At 43.4% G+C, this 18,794-nt stretch overlaps 2 protein-coding genes across 7 annotated transcripts in view; one reads left to right on the top strand and one right to left on the bottom strand.

The window, feature by feature from the left end:
• The window catches only part of FUT10 (fucosyltransferase 10), an 18,809-nt gene extending 18,321 nt beyond the window's left edge, over positions 1 to 488 (bottom strand). For 3 of the 6 annotated variants that reach the window (XR_002433515.1, XM_021381252.1, XM_021381248.1), the window contains exon 1: positions 113 to 488. Coding sequence is in view for 3 of the 6 variants with exons in the window: in XM_021381252.1 (XP_021236927.1) it covers positions 113 to 340 (228 nt within the window). In the remaining 3 variants the exon portion in view is untranslated. The remainder of the gene's footprint in view (positions 1 to 112) is intronic. The other 3 variants (XM_021381247.1, XM_021381249.1, XM_021381250.1) reach the window with 3 other exon arrangements.
• On the top strand, positions 2,708 to 13,248 carry FNTA (farnesyltransferase, CAAX box, alpha). Its single transcript, XM_021381172.1, has 9 exons — positions 2,708 to 3,222; positions 3,427 to 3,512; positions 4,109 to 4,223; positions 5,065 to 5,169; positions 7,645 to 7,771; positions 8,206 to 8,354; positions 10,002 to 10,064; positions 10,317 to 10,488; positions 11,982 to 13,248. Exons 1-9 carry the CDS (start codon positions 2,723 to 2,725, stop codon positions 12,108 to 12,110), a joined length of 1,446 nt encoding a protein of 481 aa, XP_021236847.1. The 5' UTR covers positions 2,708 to 2,722; the 3' UTR covers positions 12,111 to 13,248.

The raw sequence follows: 18,794 nt of genomic DNA, 5'->3' as shown, positions 1-18,794 counted from the left end.
CCTCCCGCCCCCTCCCGTCCCGTCCCGCATCGCCGGCCGGGGGCTGCAGCCCCGGCCTCTCCGCGCCCTCGGCTCTAGCATCGTCCTCCCGGGCGGCCGCTGTTGTACTCACCCGCCTGGTACCCCAGTCGCTGTGCTGTTGGGTTGGGCACTGTTTTGTTGCAGCTCTTTGCTGGCGTTTGCTTTGGTTTGTGTGGTTGTTTCGGTTTTTTTTTAATTTACTTTCAGTTTGAGCCCCTGCTCGGGAAGCGGAGGCGGCTCCTGGCGAGCACTGCGCGGAGCCCCGCGGAGGGCGGTGCGGATCCGCGCCTTCCCCGCCCTCCGCCTTCCTTCTCCCCATCACTGAGCACCTCCCCGCACCCCCCAGAAGGAATTCGGCTTTTCTCGGGGTCCTGGAGGCTTCAAAAGGACCGACGCGCCGTCGCTCCACGCCCGGCCCGAGCGCTCCTCCCGCCGTCCTGCGCTGCGGGACATACCCTACCGCCACTGAAAAAGAAAGAAAAATCTGTTCCTGCCGCCGATTTCCACAGGTGTCAGCGTACCTGCGCCTTTTGCTGCTGGGTTCTTTTTTTTTTTCTTTCTTTCTTTCTTTCTTTCTTTTTTTTTTAATATATCTTTGTTTTTACAAGACTGCCGTTGTTTTAGCATAAGCTCTTTTCAAGAGGACTTGGCTCCGCAGTGCCAAGCCGGAGTGCTGTCAGCAAAACAAATGCTTCATGGAAGTTGGGAAGCCCTTGAGTGCCTGGTGGCCAGGCCAGTCTCATAGAGGGAGTGCCGTGCAGTCCCTGTCCCTCAGGCTCAACGCTGAGGTATTCATCCCAAGCACAAACGGAGCTGTGTCTGCAACAAGCCAGTGCTGCCATCCGTGCAGGGCATCCCTGCGGGCTACACATGGCCACCAGCACACAACCAGCTGCCAGCCTGGTGTCTGTGGAGGTCAGGCCTCTCTCTCTCTATTGCAGTTTTTGGCATTTGCTGTTTATAGTAAAAGGTACTTGCTTTAAAATGCTGGTTGTGTAGGCTCGGGGCAGAGCCCACATTTATGTATCCTATGTGTACCTGTAACTGTACATATGTGTATAACGTGGATCTATCTGACATGTCTGTTGTCATACACAAGCATATTTGATGCTTCGAGCAGTGAAGGAGAAAGTGTACAACAAGGATGAGAGCACAACGGCACAACAGAGCCAAGGTCCTCAGCACAAGGAAAATGTGGAGCTGTTGGACCAGGTCCAGAGGAGGCCATGAAGATGCTGAGAGGGCTGGAGCATAATCTGATGAAAAAAAGGCTGAGGGGGCTGGGCTGGTTCAGCATGGAAAAGAGAAGGCTGTGGGGAGACCTCATTGAGGACTGTCAGTGCTTAAAGGGAGGTTATGAACCCAAAGGAGAGCAACTTTTTACATGGTCTGGTAGTGACAGGACAAGAGGGAATGGCTTTAAACTAAATGAGGGAAGAATTATTTTTGGTGTTAGGAAGAATTTTTTAGTCATAGGATGGTGAGGCATTGCTGGTGTGGGCTGCTCAGAGAATCTGTGGGTGCCCCATCCCTGGAGGTGCTCAAGGCCAGGTTGGATGGGGCCCTGGGCAGCCTCAGCTGGTGGGTGGCAGCCCTGCTCATGGCGGGGGGCTGGGACTGGGTCGGCTTTAAGGGCCCTGTCAACCCACACCATTCTGTTCTTCTATGATTCAGTGAACAGCACTTCACTCCTCCTTTCCTCCAGGAGTAAAAGTGGAGGGTGTGAGGACTTCAGGACAAGGAAAGGTGGCACAGCCCAGGCATGAGGGGCCAGGGAGCAGCAGGAGGGAGATTACTAGGAGAGCAGAGGGTGGAAATATCGTGGAGGTGGCAGAGGGAAAGCCTGGCATACCACAGTTGAAATGTATGAGGGATAGAACTTATGGAAATACTGAGCACGCAACTCATCTCCTTATGCTACGGATGAGTTGTGCCTGTCATCTTCCAGAAAGGCTGACAGGGTACCCAGCTGACAACCAGAAGCCCAAACAGCCACTCAGGTGATGCTGGCCGTGTAGATCTTGCCCCTTTTCCCTTCCCACCCTCACCCCATCACTGAGCTTGACAGTAGCCCTTTAGAGCAGGGCCCACCTCTTGCCCACACTGCACCACACAGCTCTGACTCCTCTCTGAGCTACCAGGCTCCTCCTAAAAGAAAAACTAACAACAGGCACTGCAGTGCCACAAGCAGTCCATAAACCAAACCGAGCAGCTGAGGATGGATCAGAAGCCTGTTACAGTTTACGGAAGGGTTTGCATTGATCCCATAACGACTTGGTCTGGTCCATCATTTTAACACTCAGATATACTAAGCAGTTTCATGCTCCCTCATCTTGCAGACTCCTAACTGGCTCTCGTTAAGGCACAACTTCTCTGTAATCCATTTCAGCGTCCAGGCAGCAGACTTGCTTTCCTCAGTTACCACACATCCTACCCTTAGAAGCGGTGCACAGACCCCAGCAGTCCGCAGACTCAGACTAAAAGGACAGAAGCTGGTCCTGAGGACAGCAAGGTGGCCACCATAAGCTGCCATGAATTAGCAAAATCTCGGACCAGTGTCATCCTGCGGCTGACAGCTGAGAAACCCACTCTTGGTTCTTGTGCTGCCACGCCGCCCCGAGGCAACAAGCGCCTCTTGCAGGATCTCTCTTGTAATCTGCGTTAAACAGCCGGAGAAGGCGATGTTAGCGTAAATCGCGGCATGGGCAGGGGCAGGGGCAGGTTGCCCTGTGTCCGTTCTGGAGGAAGCTCGGCCAAAAAACCAGATGGTTGCTCAGAAGGCAGAGCTAATAGACAAGAACTCCTAAAATCTGCCTGCTCTCTGCAGCTCAGTCACCTTCCACCCCAGTGGCTGTTGCAGTGTTCTCAGGAGCCTCAGGGTCCTGAGCTTCGGGCACAAGAAGTGCCGCCCTCCCTTTCACGTTTTATTATTCAGATTGCAGCGTACGGCTGCCCGAGCATAGGCGGCCCTACCACCCCGGCCCAGCAGGGGGCGCGCTCGTGTTGCCGCCGCCGCTCTGCCCTCTGCTCTCCCTCCACTTCCGCCAGGCCCTGGAAGCGGCAGGGGTACGGCGCGATGGCGTCGGAGGGAATGGCGCCGGCAGAGCTGCAAGCGGAGGCTGATGCCGGCGTGGAGCCGGAGGGCGGCTTTGGGCAGCTGCTGGAGGAAGAAGAGGAGGATGGAGGTTACGTGCTGTACAGGTACGGCCGCGGCAGCGCAGCGCCCGAGCGGGTGGGCCGTGCCTTCCCCGGTACGTACGTGAGGATGGTCCGGTGGTGGGGGCGGGAGGATGAGGGGGAGGACGAGGAGGAGGAAGGAGAGGTCTGGACACAGATTTGTGTGTGTCACAGAGTAGCACTTCAAAAGCATTGAAAGTTTAAAAATTTATGTATATGTGTTAACAGGGACAGGAAAGAATGGGCAGACATTGAACCTGTTCCTCAAAATGATGGGCCAAATCCTGTGGTTCAGATCATCTACAGTGAAAAATGTAAGTTGTAAACATTTTCTTCAGGGGAGATTTGAAGTGATTATGTTTATCTCTGCCCTTAGTACTGTTAAAGCAAGACTTCTTGCTTCAGGTAATATATTTACTGGTGTACTTATCCTGGTAAAAATAAAATAATCAGTATTTTTTGTGTTACAGCAGCTGCATGTGATGTTTTCACTGTGTGTTTCTAATGTTGAATCTTTACATCAGATGTTAATAGGCAGAGTTTGATTTTAAATTCACACGTGTAAAGGAGAATCGCAGATAGCGTAGTTGACATAGTGAGGCATTTCTAGTTGAGGAGACATATATGAAACTATCGCATCTGAGGAAACAGTATGACTAAGTTGCAAGGTACTTTTCTGGTTGTTTTAAGAATTATTCAGATGGTGTATTAAGGTATTTATGCAGTTTTTCAGTATACTAGTATCATTAGACATGTTAAACAGTGCTAGCGGAGCCATTTGTAGCTTATAGTGTTACAGAGGTGTATTTCAAGTAAACATAACAGGAAGTAACTTGAGAGGGTTATTAACCATACACCTTAATCAGGCCGGTTTCTTGTAGCCTTGGATAATATACTGTTATCTTCTTAGTTCGGGATGTCTATGATTACTTCCGGGCTGTTCTACAGAAGGACGAGAGAAGTGAAAGAGCTTTCAAGCTAACAGCAGATGCTATTGAGTTAAATGCTGCAAACTATACAGTATGGTAAGTGATTACCTAGACTTTTACCCAAGATTATTTCTTTTGTCAGCTAATTGCCAGCCCCTTGTGTCTCTAACAATTTTGTTAGTATAATCAGGGCATGACTAGTTGAATTTGCATAGGGGAATACAGTAGGTTCTCACTGAGCTTCTTAAGGTAGCCCATGTTCAGTATATTCCGTGTCTAGTTTTGATTCAGTTCTCATTCGTTTTGCTTTGAGGGTGTTATCAAACAAAATAAAAATTAGCTACAAAAAGAACTTTACCTGGTAAGTTATCTAATTTTAAACTGCGGTGTTTCCTTGTCAAAATGGGGAAGTTGCCTTCAGGTGACTTCAGGAAGACACGTAAAAACACAGTAGTTACTATCTGCCTGCTAGATAGTAGCATACCTAGAAATAGTGCATTCTGAAAGATCCGTCCCATTAATAGGTAGACAGTGAATAAGCAGTGAATTTCTGATATTCAGTGGAAGGCTTTTTAACTCATGAATGCCAGCGAATACCCCTGTTACTTTTTTATTCCACTAACTCACAAAAAATCGGAAAGCTTACGTTATTTTAAGCACACAACCATGTAGTTTCTGCAGTGATGAAACTAGTGTGGGTAGACAGAGATTGACTTGAAACTTATCACCGCTGTGATTTTAGATAACATGTTGTAACCAGTCGTATTCCAGCTGTCCACAGTTCACTGCCTGAGTGGCCTTTAACAGAACTGGATATGCAGTTTTGTTCTTTGCATTCTTTTTAATTCAGTAGCTGTTAGAAGAACTGTGAAGAAGGGCTCCTTTATGAATCCTAGGAATGTCTGTTGCAGTGTTTGAGTGCTTGACTTTTATACAGGCACTTCCGGAGGGTCCTCCTGCAGTCCTTGGGAAAGGATCTCTATGAGGAACTTAAATATATTACAGCAATCATTGAAGATCAACCAAAGAACTACCAAGTCTGGTAAAACTACATTTTTTTTTTCAGTTTGTAGAGCTTCTGCAGTTGTTAGTTTTTTTTCAGTTGTCTAGAATAAGTTATGACCACTGATCCTAGAATTTGTTACGCTTTTTCCTGCATGTACTGCAGTGATGGCAGCAGTGGAGTTAGAGTTGTTTCACTGTCACTGCCAACATGTTCTGTAGCAATTTGTTCAATACTTGATTGTGGTAAAAGGTCTGGTTTTCATTTCAATTTTTAAGCTGTCAAAATAAGTGTGACAGAACAATAACAACTGATGAAAAGAGAAATAAAAGGATGAATAGAAAGTATTTTTTAATTTTGTAGTGGCTCTTGGAATTTTTCCACAAGTGAATGGGGAATAGAGAAAACAGCAGTTACAAATTCATAGAATGTTTGAGATGACCTCTGGGTCTGACCAAGGCCTACTCAGACAGGGATACCCAGAGCAGGCTGCCCAGGCCTGTGTCCAAGCAACTTTGGAAGATCTCCATGGAGGAGTCTCCACAACCTCTCTGGGCATTTTTTGCCAGTGGTCAGTCTCCTGCACAGCACTGAAGTGCTTCACAGTGTTCAGAAAGAACCTCCTGCGTTCCTGCTTGTGACCACTGCCTCTTGTCCTGGCAGTGGGCCCCCCTGAAAACACCATGTCTCTGCCTCCTTTGCGTACTCCCTTCAGATATTTATAGGCGTTGCTGAGATTCCCCTTCAGTCTTTTCTTCTACAGGCTGGAGAATCCTCTCTCTCAGCCTCTCTTGTAGAGAAGTGCTCCAGTCCCTTGATCGTCTTTGTGTAGGAATGATTTTCTTGTCCTTCTTGTGTATGGAAATGGTTTCTGGAATTAGCTGCTGCATCGCCTTTCTAGGCACCAAGGGGAGGCCAAACGACCTGTAGTTCCCCAGGTCCTCCTTCCTGAAGATAGGAATGACATTTGCTTTCCTCTGCTCTTTGGACACTTCTTCCAGATGCCAAGGTCGAACAAATATTACCTAGCATGGTCTTGCAGTCACATCTGCCAGCTCCTCAGCACTCGTAGGTACATCCCATCAGAGCCCACAGTCCAATTTGCTCGAGTGTTCCCTGACCTGATCCTCTTCCTTGCTCCAGCCCATCAGGCTGGCCTCTGGGACTGAGGGTTCCTAAGGGTCAGTCTTGCTGGTAAAGGCTGAGGCAAAGAAGGCAAATAAAGTACCTCAACCTTTTCACTTCTCCAGATAACCAGGTCTCACGTTTCTTTCGCAAAGGGCTGCATTTTCCTTAGTCTTCTTTCTTGCATTGATGCACTTGCAAAGGCCAGTTGTTGCCCCTGACATCTCTGGCTAGTTTCAGTCCTTGCTTCCACCCTCGGTAGGTTTCATTCTTGTGTTTGAATTTGGCTGGGAGTTTCTTGCTGATCTATGCAGGCCTCTTGGCCTTCTTGCCCTACTTTGTTGGCTGAGCTTGGAGGACGTGACCCCTGAATACTGACCAGCTCTCTCTGGCCCCAGTTTGTTCCAGGGGTCTTATCCCGTCACACTCCACTAAGTAGGTCCTTGAAAAGGCCACAGCCTGTTTTCCTGACTCTGTGCTTGTAAGCTTGCTATGTGCTCTCCTCACTGCCCTAAGGATCTTGAACTCCACCATTTCGTGGTCCCTGCAGCCAAGGCTGCCTTTGACCTTCATGTTCCCAACAAGCCCCTCCTTGGCGGTGAGAATGAGGTCCAGCACAGCACTTCTCCTCATTGGTCCCCCTGTGACTTGGAGGAAGAAGTTATTATCAATGCATTCTTGGAACCACCTCAACTCCTTCTACTGTGCAGTGTTGTTCCTCCAACAAATACTGGGGTGACTGTAGTCCCGCAGCGAGGAGAAGGGCTTGTGAACATGAGGCTGCTCCCATCTGTCTGTAGCAGGCCTCGTTTGCTTCTTCTTCCTGGTCATTGTGTCTGTAGGAGACTCCCGTGTCACCTTTGTCACATAGCCCTGTCCTCACTTTAATCCCAACCCATAAATTCTGAGTTAGCTCAGAACGTCACCTGTCCCTAGGCAGAGCTCCATGCACTGCCACTCATCTCCCAGCCTGTCTTTCCTAAAGAGCCTCCATCCTTCTATTACAACGCTCCAGTCAGGGAAGCCGTAGCACCACATTGTTATTAGTGGAGAAACACATGTAGGACAAGGAAAACAATATTTATTCATTTCACTGAAGACTTTGACTATGAGTTTGAAAGTGGGAACATGTTACTTCAGGTAAACACAGCTTGCCTAAAACAAGATGACTGACCAATACGTACTTACAGGATTTGTCGCAGAAAATTTGTTACAGTGTAAGTTTGCACCATGTATTTCTCAGAGACAAGTGACATTTGTTTGCGTATTTCTTTCACATAGCACTTCTTTTTGTACCTTGTATAGATACTAAATGCTGCTTTAATACAGAACACACATTCGTGCAAGTTCTTGACTATCCTAAAAACAGCTTTCTCTTTTTGTCATCAGGCATCACAGAAGAGTGCTGGTAGAGTGGCTGCAGGATCCATCCCAAGAGCTTGAGTTCATAGCTGACATTCTTAACCAGGATGCCAAAAATTACCATGCTTGGCAACACCGACAATGGGTTATTCAGGTATAGTACACACAGAACTGATTATTCTTTACATAACCTACACTCGAGTTGTAGAGTTTGACATCTTAAATGCAACCTGCATGGCATTTGGCATGTTGTTTCTTAAAGCCGTGCTGAAAAAAAAACCAACAGTTGCACTGTAGTGGATGGTGGAGTTCAGATACAAACTAGCCTTTCAGCAAGTAAGCTCAAAGAGGCCTACTACTGGGTGCTTCCCTTTCTGTGTGTGAATTTAATGATGAACTCATGCCCTCAAGTGTAACTATAACATAGCATGCTCCTAGTACCCCTTCCTTATTTTCCTTTGAACTTTGTGTTGACTTTTTTTTTAAAAGTCTCTGTATTTAACATTCAGAGAGCTTATGATTAAGTAGACTATGCTCTAAAAATAAAAACTTTTGATTGCAATTTTCTCCTCCCTTCTCTTTCTGTAGGAGTTCAAGTTATGGGACGATGAACTGGAATATGTAGACCAGCTTCTGAGGGAGGATGTGAGAAACAACTCTGTTTGGAACCAAAGATATTTTGTAATTTTCAACACCACCGGCTATGATGATCCATCAGTTCTAGACAGAGAAGTCCAGTTAGTAATGCTGTTCATTCCCACATTAAACCTTCTCAGTTATATGCAACCCAAGGAGTACTATCAGCTAGCTAGAGTGGATCAGCCTGCAGAAAATCTGTGACACTGGCACCGCTTGTACTGTCCATTGAATCCTAGGCAGGACACTGAACTAGGAAGCTCAGCAGGAGAGGCACTCTTGGTGTTGTACAGAACTGTTGTTTCAGAAGTCTCAGTGATTTGAAGATAATTTGGATATTAGCTCTAGGGAGAAAAACTGCCTTTTATGAGGAATTTAATGCTGCTAGCAGCAGGAAAGAACTTTTCAGGATTATGTGGTCGGTACATTTGTAAATGGAAAAAAAAGAGTTTCTAGCCATTTCTATTGCATGTGGTGGTAGGGGAAGCCTCCTTGTATGCTTCCCACCTCTCAGGCTTCTAATCGGGGTTGATGGTTATGAGAACACATGATCTAATGTGAAGAAGCAATGAAAAAAGTCCTGAATTTTTTGGAGTTATTCTTTAGAAGAAAGACTGAGGCTTTGAATAGGTCTGGTGGTACACTGTTAATAGTTGATCCCATCCTGCATCACCTTTCATGGCTGTCTTAGCATACTGATGCAAGTTGAAGTTCATATCCAGTTTGTAATGTTCTTGCATATTAATGAATAGGAGTCGTTTCCATAATTGAGGTTTGGATGCTTCCAGCCTTTTCTCTGCAAAAGTTAGATCTGCTTCCTTTGGTCTGTATATTAGAGGATGTAGAACAGGGTCCAATAAGGTGGTGCTATGTTGAAGATAATCAATGTATCATCTTAAGAATCAGCCTGTCAATTAAAGACTTCCCAGGTGTTGGTGTAGAGCAATAGCTGGGATGCTTGGTGTTTGATTCTCTCAGTCTTTGTGACGGTGACTGCTGAAGGGTGAGGAAAGGTTCTGGTATACTTTTTGGGTAGTGTTCCTCATAGAACTGTTTATCAGCATCTGCTGCCTCTGCAAATCAGCTCAATGCCTAGAGATGCTTTGGGAAGGGCATTAGGTCAAAGCCACTTTGTGAAGATGCAACATGGTTTTGCAACAACTGTGTGGCAGGTTCTTGTTCTTGCTTTGCTTTTAGTGGAGCTATCTAACTGTTACTTCAGCAGAACTGCAGCAGAAGGCTGTGAGCTGAGAACTCAGGCTGCCTATCTATGGGGTTTGCTTGGAGGTAGCCTCATAGCAGAAGTTTGGCAAATACCATGCCCAGTGATAATAACATAGCTCCCCCTGGGTTTCTATTACCCCAGTCCTTTTCAGCCCCTTGTCAGTTAAATTCAGACTTGCTGAGCATAAAGGCACAAGTGAGTCATTTCGCATACCGCAATGGTAGATAGCATTGTTTCTTAGCATTAACGCTCATTATTTTGAGAATTATTTCTTCATTGTATGGAACAGAACTAATGGATATACTTCAACATTTAAAACTGTTCTTATAATATCTGCCAGTTTGAGACTTGCAGTGTTTATATTTCCAGACGTTCCTGATCAAGGAACCAGCTGTGGTAATGTACAACAAGATTCTGAAATACAGGCTAGAGGGATATACTTGGAAATATCTGAACGCATTCAGGTAATTTCTAACAGAGTTGTTAGTGCTTACCTTTATGAGCTGTTATCTTTTTCTCACAGATACACTCTTGAAATGATCACAGCTGTACCACATAACGAGAGTGCTTGGAACTATTTAAAAGGGTGAGTTATCCTTTGTGGGGCAGGCATGCTCTCAGTCTTATTTCTGTTTGGTTGAGCATATTTTTACTAGCTTACTACAACATTATGCTATGCTGTTGCTGCATTATAATTATACTTCCTACTTATTGCCTTGCTTGTATTTGCACCCATATTTCAAAACTGATCACCAAATAAAGGAGTCATAACCAAACTACAACTCTTCTCATCAAATTTCCCAGTGCTACATTTCAAGACTATTTACCTGTATTTCAGGATTCTGCAGGATCGTGGTCTTTCTAAGTATCCAAACCTGCTAGAGCGACTGTTGAGTTTACAGCCCAGCCACAGTTCACCCTATCTGATTGCCTTTCTTGTGGACATATATGAAGATATGCTTGAAAACCAGTGTGAAAACAAGGAAGAAACATTAAACAAAGCATTAGAGGTATGTTAGGAAGGCTTGGTTTTGCTTTCAGGAAAGACATCTGTTGTTCTCATGTTTTATATTCAGACCAAATGGAATTGGTTTTTGTAAATGGAGCAGGTCACTTGTTAAGCACAGCATCTCTATGAAGCGCTGGACATTAAAGCCAAGTAATCATAAAGGTCTTGTTTAATTAGCTATAAATAGTAATTTGCTAGTTACCAAATCACTTACTTTTCTTCTCCAGGTAATAAAGGAAGATTTCTAATGTCACCTTCAGAATAAGAAAAATGTTTGAATGAGCAAAGCTTCCAATGTTAAACTTATTTTTCTTTGTAAGTTAGGGAATCTTGTTCTCAGAGTATTTATATCTAATTGGACACTCAAGCTCCTTTTGTACCTAGTTATTTCTAAAAAAGCTGATGGAATTAGCTTAAAGGCCAGCAGACACTGGGAGCATCAGTAAGGACAGTTGGGTATCACTCCCTGCTGAGAATAAATGACGCCTAGCAGTGTTTTTTATCTCTATGTTCTTTGTATTTGGGGATATCCTTGCAGTGGTTTGCTGTGCATTTTGTATAAGAACACTTCTTTCCACTCTAAGGGGTGCACAGAAACTCGCTGTGATTAGCGCTGTAGTTGCAGTTCTTGCCTGTAATCTCCGTGTTCCAACATTATTCTTTCTCAGTGACTTCCTTTTGCTGTATTCCAGGACCAGCCTAAATAAGGGTAGTTGGACCTCCCATTTAATACCATTTCACTGAGTTTGGCTTTTGCGTATATTTATGCTTTGAAACTGCTATTTCTGCACTCTGATTCACTAAGTAAGACAACATCGTTTGTATAATGCAGGAATTGGCAAGAACATTTGTGGGCTGTGCTCACACTATATAGATTTTATATGTCGTGTCCTTTGGGAAGGGTTTACTTATGCTCCAATGCCCACTGAGATGAAAACAAAAATCAGAATATGAACCAGTGTAGGATCATCTCTAACAAGTTGTGTGAGAGGGTTACTAACTTACTGTGAGAATCTTTACAGGACAGTCTGCTGAGATAATACCTATCAACAAAATATCTCCTGTCAGTTCATTGCTATCTCATGTTCCTCCACTGTTTTTAATCAAGAGTTTACAACCTACTGTTCCATCAAGAGACAACCAAGCTTGTCAGGGAATTACAAATACCCTGAATTTTGCTGTAGGGTGGATGGTCTGGTGTAGATGCAAGCAGTAGTTGTGGAAAGGAATCTCAGAGGAAGCAGTTGTAACTAAAATGGGACTGGAGATTTTTGGGCACTTGTCAGGCTGGCTGACTGCTGTTTGGAGTTGGCATCCATCTGAAGTCATTGGACACTTGCTACAAACTTGTTTAAAAAAAAACGAAAAGAACTGTGTTACTAAAAATTTGTTATAAGACTGGCTGACTTGTACTGTGGTTGTATTTTATAAAGGTAATTAGAGATTGCTTCAGTTTTTAGTGTAACCCTGCAATGTCTCAATTTTCTTTCTTAGCTGTGCGAAATCCTGGCTAAAGAAAAGGACACTATCCGAAAGGAATACTGGAGATACATCGGAAGGTCCCTTAAGAACAAGCACAGCTCCAGCACTGAACAGAGCGCAATGACAGACAAGCAACAGTAACTGAACTTGGAAGAAATAATGTTAAGCTCTCAAGCTGTTGTAGAAGAGTACTCAGTAGGGGACATCAACTATTGTAAAATGCAGCATAGTATTCCCGTGGTGAAAGAGGTATTGCTGCAATAAAAGAGGAATGCAGAGTGCTGCATAGTTTATTGGGTTGCCTCTGCTACTGGTGATATCTCTCGATGCAGAAAAAATTAATTAAAGCTTAATAATTTAAATGTACCAACTAGAGGATTTATTTCATAATAACAAATACATAAAGCTATACTTGCTATTTATAAAGCACTAAACCAATTTCTCACACCTACTTTTATCTACTTGTTTCTAACAGTCATGTCAGATGCTGCAGTAATGACTGCAAGTAATGCTACGCATAGGGGATATAAAGTAACCCACGTCACATTAGTGCAAGTAGGTGCTGGAGCTGTTTCTTTATGTGGGAGCAGCTATGCAACACTGGCAGCATGTACTGTTGTATGCAATTAATGCCAACTGTCATTTTGTAATAAAAACTGTTAAAGCATTTGTCTGAAATTTTTGGTGATTTTTTTTTCATCTTTGAATGTTCATGGTCTGTTTTTCTCAGATGCCAATTGAGATTAAACACAGAATATCCACTTCATGTACACGGGAAACTATGGAGCTTTTTTTGCTCTGGTATATTCTTATCCCAGTAATTTTCAGTACAGTGGATGTTTTCAAGGTAGGCTTGAATTCCTGTCTGCACAATCAATAAGAATGCTTTGAAGATCCCATAAAACTTGCTTAGTTTTGTCTTGGAATTCTGTTCAGACCACTGAAAATCTGAAGTTTTTGTTTTCACCCTTTATGATCTCATATTTCTCTGATTACAGATCAGAAGTAGTTATAATTAACTGGTTATGCTACATATCCTCACTCAGCTGGAAGGGAAAAATAGATATATTGGGGACTTACCTGCATTAAATTCCTCAATCATCTTGTTCCTATAGGCTTTTTGTGTCTTTTCCATGTATTCATTCAGCCAAGAAGTAATTTTCCTCCCACTTAGGAAAGATAGGTTACCTGCAATACAGAACTCCAAGGGATGTGAATACCTGTACAAGAAGCCTGTTGTACCTACCCTATTTTCAGTAAATACCTGTTGTAAACTTTATTCTTTGCAAAGAGTGCTTGTCTGATTTGAAATATTTTCATGCAAATGATTGTAGAGGGAATAAATAAATAATAGTATTTATTCCGTAATATGAGCAGTCTTCCTTATTCTAAACTTTAAAAGCTGTTGCTGTAATTAAATGATAGAGTAGATTATTTCAGAAGTTTGAAATATGCTAATCCTATGTATTTTTCAGATTAAAAGCAATTCACAGGGAACAGAATTAATTATGTATCATGTAATTAATGTTCATAAGCTATATCCTACTTACAATGTTTCTGCCACTTTCCCAGCAGTAAAGAAAGCATTTTTGTAGAGATCAGTGTTCAGAATGGACATGAACTTCAAACTTTTGGAGATTAGTTATCTGCTGTATCTAAATATTTATTTTATTTTATTTATTTTATTTATTTTTACCACAGTTGAATTTCCAGCACAGGACAAACCATATATATTTCTACCCAGATCAATTTTTCCTAACTGAAGCTACACTAACTCTGGAATACTACTCAGGCAGAAGCATCTTCAGGGCAAAGTAATGTATTTGCCATTACCAGTCAAGAAAGCTCACAAAGGTACGACAGACAGAATAAACATCATCAATCAAGAGGAAGCAGGGAAGTGACTTTGCCTCTGCATATGATGCTACTAAGTTCCCCTATCTTTTATAATGGTTTGATAGCAGTAAGGCAGATGATTCTTAGCAGACAGAAGCATCAATTTCAAACAATTCATCTAGAGTAAGGTGATCTGTCTGCTGTGATCACTTCAGTCTCTTAGGTCTGAGGAAAGAGCTTAGGCATAGTCAATACTGTGCTTCTGTGTCAAGTTCAGGGGAATGCTCTGACGAGTCTCTTGGACTTTTATGGTCTCTTAACTTTGGGCCTTCTCTTGCTGGAATGTATGTCCAGAAGTATTCAGTAAGGAGTCATTATCTGCTGACAAGGTTAACAGGGTTTTGTGCCAGTTACACAAGTGTAGCAGTATTTAGAAAGAAAATACCTCTTATCCAAGAGCAGATTTTACCAAAGGAAAAATTAACAGATAGGCACTCCAGAAATGTATCCCAACAGCAAAATAAAACATGAGACCAAACAAATTCTGCAACTGCTAAGAATCCTGATGGAGACTAGAGTCCAGTTTTAAAGAATGTAAAGTTATTACATTTAACAAATTTTCATTTTTCCTTTCAAATCTTTGTGTTTACTCTTATTCAGATTGCAATGCTGTTACAAAATTCTCTTCAAGAGTACTTTGGTTCTGTGGTAGCTAACTACACTCCTCAATGCTGTGCTCTCAAACCTGTGAAGATGACAGGCTGCCCAGCCAGTTTGCAATTACAGCTACCAAACCTTTAATTTTAAAAATGCCCAAGACAGAATTTTCCTCATCAAAGTGGAAGCTTGACAAAATTTATGAGCTAATGAAAGTGGGATCTTACAGTAAAAAGTGTTAGGTGGCTAAACTACAGGCATTGCCACTGACTGCCATGACCAGGAGAGGCATGGAACTGCTGTGTCCTAAGGGTTCATCAGTAAAACTTACTGTTATTGATTGTATTTAGTGATGTGACTCTCCTGTACAATTCTACTACTGCACAGTAGTATGAATGGAAAATTGTATTGGTACCTCTGTTCCTTGTAAATCTGCGTAGCTGGAACCTTAGGAGGAATTGTGTGCAAATTCAAAACAGGCAGTGGAGACACTGCAGTTGCAGTTTTCCTTGTGCATGTGAATGGAGAGAGAATATAATCACCTTGGGCCACATGTCTCAGATGTCCTCACAGATATGGCATAGTGGGTGCAAGACGATGAAAAATATTCCTCATCTGAGCCCATGCCCTTTTCTAAACATCGGTGCCTTCTGCAAGTGTTGGCGTTGTAGGATAAGGCTTTGCAGCTTCCCTTGTAAGTCTCTGGTTTAGTTCGTGGTTATCCTGTGGCTTTTGGGGTGGGAGCAGCTTTCCCTAGTATATCTTCTGCTCATCATAGATGGATTTGTAAGAGTTGGCAAGAGAGTGTTTGGCTGAGTTTTGGCAATCCTGTTTATGTGGCAGTACAGATTTTCACTTTCAGTCCAGGCGTGCCAAGTACCCTACAGTACTTAGTTTTCTAGTAAGTGAGATCTCTATTAAATATTTTCAAGCTGAAAATATTTAATCTCCCTGTAGGGCTGACTTTTGGTACAATACAGCAAAGGGAACAAAGAGTACCAAGCCACATTTGAAGGTAACGTCTGTATTACTTTTGTCTTCGTAACAGGTCCTTTTCAGAACCCTGGCAGTCTTGGCCTGGTCTGTATAATTCCAGTCATGAATAACATTGCCACTTCAAAGTACTCTGTGTACATTTTGATGAGTACACTCTGTATAGGAGTCAACTCAATGCAGATGAACAGGGAATGAAAACTATGAAAGAGGGATTAGAAATCTATGAGGTAGACAACCATCTGTTTGTCTCCACAATAGCTTATCTAATGCCGAAATGTTCAAACAGGGATGGTCTGTTCCTGGCAGAAGTTACAGTTTAAAACTGACATGGCTATACTCTCCATTCATCTCTTCTCTGTTCTCAGTATCCTTTTATCTTAATGCATCAACTGACTTAAGAATATGCATCCTTCAGATACAAGACATTTTGAAAATCAGGAGCTTATTTTTGGACCAGAAACGATGGTGCTGGGAGAGAAGCACTTCTACAAGTTCTGTGCTTCCTTGTGCCTGCTCTGGAAACAAAGGAGCAAACAAAACAAAAGCATTGTATTACAGCATGTAAAGGCTGCACATACTTACTTAGGAGTCTATGTGCTTGGTATGAAGAGCTGAATGAAGTTTTACCAGACTTAGGTATCTCAAGTTATCTGGATTTGTATGTAAGTTGTCCTGTGCAAACTCCTTTGTGCTAAGGCTCCCTGCACTCCATTACATGTGTCACCATCACTGTTGCTCAGGAAGCCATGTAAGCACAAGCATAATCATATGTAAGACTTTATCTTTGGGAAATTAAAATCTTTGCTCATTTTTCTGGGTATCGTTCCTGCCACTGGTGTGCAGCGCAGAAAGTCGATATTCGATCACTAGATGGCAGTGTGAATTTCATCCTATGTTCACGGATGCTGACTACTTGCGAGCAGAAGATCTGTAACTAGGGCAGCTCTTCCTTCATGCAACCCTACTAATTTTACACCTGCTAATTAAGCACGAAAGAGCAGCTGCTTGGTAAGTCAATACATCGCACTAACAGAGGGCTCAAGCACAAGTACTCTGGCAAAGTCTAGGTGGTTATCTTCAGTAAAAACCGGTGGTGTTAATTGGAGAACAATTTGTAGTTAATTGAAATGATGTGGAGAATCACCTTGCTGCCTCTGACCGTGGACAGCTGATACCAGATTTGGACACTGTTGATCTTAGTGTTCTAAAATAACTAGATGACTAAACCATTCTGTTCAAGAGCGTGGGTTTTGTGGTCAGTTTACATTTTTGGAGATATGCCTCCAGCCAGGGTCCCGTATTCATGCACCATCAAAAGCTAGTAAGTTTTGGGACACTAAAACCAGTCCTGCTATGTTAAGATTCTTTAGTCCCTCCCTAAGAGAGAGCTGGGCATTGCCAACTGTTTTTGTGAATAGTAACTGAAGGTCAAGAGGATCTGCTTCTGTTTCTTGCAAGTCTGAGCCCTGAGGCTGTTGTAGAAAGTGAGTATGATGTTACAGGTCTCACAGTGGTTGTAGTGTCAGGAAGCAAGAACAAGGATTTTGGTGAAGAAAAGCAGACACCCTTCTTTCTTCTCCTCTGGTTCGTCAAAACTGAGTTTTGTAAGTTGCCACCACAGTGAGGGGTTTTGCACAAAAAATGAGATTAAACTAAAGGAGGGGAGTTTAGATGAGATGTTGGGAAAGTTTTTACCTGAAAGGGTGCTGAGGTGCCAGAACAGGCTGCCCAGAGATGTTGTGGATGCCGCATCCCTGGAGGTGTTCAAGGCCAGGTTGGATGGGGCCCTGGGCAATCGGATCAAGTACTTGATCCAGCAGTTGTCAACCCTGCCTGCAGCAGTGGGGCTGGAACCTGATGATCCTTGAGGTCTCTTCCAACCCAAGTCATTCTATGATTCTATGCCAGGCAGGACTTTAACCAGCTAGCTAGAGTACATAGGGCTACTCAGGTACAGTAGCTTCCCATGTGTCTTTGCACTGATTTGCTAGTTACTGTTACCCATTTCCAATACTGCAAAGCCAGCTCTGGTGCCTTAGCCCGTATCTGAAATGGTAGGATGCCATATCAAATTGCTATGGCAAAGAGGCCTTGCTGTGTCTAGACTTAAGGAAGTCTAGGTTTTGGGGTTCTCTGTGTTGTTTTTAGTCAAGTACTTCATTGTCATCCTGGTGCATTCCTGTCTGACATGCAAGTAATCTCTCCAACAGACTGAAGAACAGCTCAATAAATGCTTGGGCTGTGTATGGGAACTGCTGAGTCACAGCTTGAACCACTGGTTGAGCACCCGGAGACAAGACCAGGTCAGCCCTGGGAGCACAAGTGAAGGCAATTCACCTACACGACTCTTGGACCTCATTTAAGGGCTAACTGCCACTAAGGAAGGATCCTCCTCTGTGGAGTTTCCTCTGCAAACCTAGATCCTTGGAGACAAGTGAGCAATCCTTTTCTTTCCTTTCTAACATCCTTAAGTGCCAGTCTTTCTGCCATTACAGGCTGCTATCAAGGAGCTTTGGGAGGTGGAGAAGAAAAGAAGAGAGATAATGCTTGTATTGTCCACGCACATCCTCCTTCCTCCAGCTTCTGCCAAAGCCTGTCACAGAACAGGAAGGTGGCAGATAGACACCCTTCTCTTTTCAGAACCAAAATGGTTACATGCATCTGTCCCTGCTCTACGGACAGCTGCCCTGTGAAGGTGAGTTTTGGTCATGGTTCTACTAGAGTGCAGTGAGAACACCCTGTCTCTGTACTTCACAGCAAGTGCTTGTCAGTCATTCTACTTCTTACATCAACAGTTTCTCCACAGCAGATTGAGCAAAAACAATCATTTGTGGTTACCAATCTGCATTCCAGGTGCACAACCAGTGTGGAAGGCTCTCAAGAATTGTAGCCTTTTGCAGTGCCTTGCCAGTCCTCTGCTACTAGGTGCCAAACATCTTGCTCAGTCTTTTCAGAGATCTGGCCAATGAAGGCTGAGCTTTACTGAAAGCTATGACAAGTGGAGAGAGTGTTCAGCACTTTAAACAGGCAAATGAAAACTGCAAACATCCACTTTTAAAAACGTGTTTTCAAATGTCATTGTTGATCATTCTTTAACTGAAAAATGAAAAACTTATAAACTGAGAATAGAAAACTAGTTGGCTTCTGACATTCAGGGGGCAAATGAATGAGTAAAATTTATTGTAGGTAAGATCTCATTTTTCATTAGAAAGAAATGGGCGGACAAATCCCAAGAGCTGGCTAAGTTCTGTATGTTGCTAGTGGCCTTCCCAACACAGCTAAGTGTCTCAGAGCTGAAATTTTCTCATGTGCTTGCAGAAGGAAGAAGATGAGGGA

This window comes from Numida meleagris, chromosome Z (genome assembly GCF_002078875.1).
Source record: "Numida meleagris isolate 19003 breed g44 Domestic line chromosome Z, NumMel1.0, whole genome shotgun sequence".
Lineage (NCBI taxonomy): Eukaryota > Metazoa > Chordata > Aves > Galliformes > Numididae > Numida > Numida meleagris.
The sequence above is the reverse complement of the archived record's forward strand: the minus strand, read 5'-3'. Positions and strand labels throughout refer to the sequence as shown.

What these genes read in the sequence shown, in the direction of transcription:
- FNTA (XM_021381172.1), top strand. Translation starts at nt 2,723, where the DNA reads ATGGGCAGGGGCAGGGGCAGGTTGCCCTGTGTCCGTTCTGGAGGAAGC. An exon ending in GGAGGTTACGTGCTGTACAG is followed by an intron (nt 3,223 to 3,426) that starts GTACGGCCGCGG and finishes ATGTGTTAACAG; the next exon opens with GGACAGGAAAGAATGGGCAG. An exon ending in GCTTGGAACTATTTAAAAGG is followed by an intron (nt 10,065 to 10,316) that starts GTGAGTTATCCT and finishes CCTGTATTTCAG; the next exon opens with GATTCTGCAGGATCGTGGTC.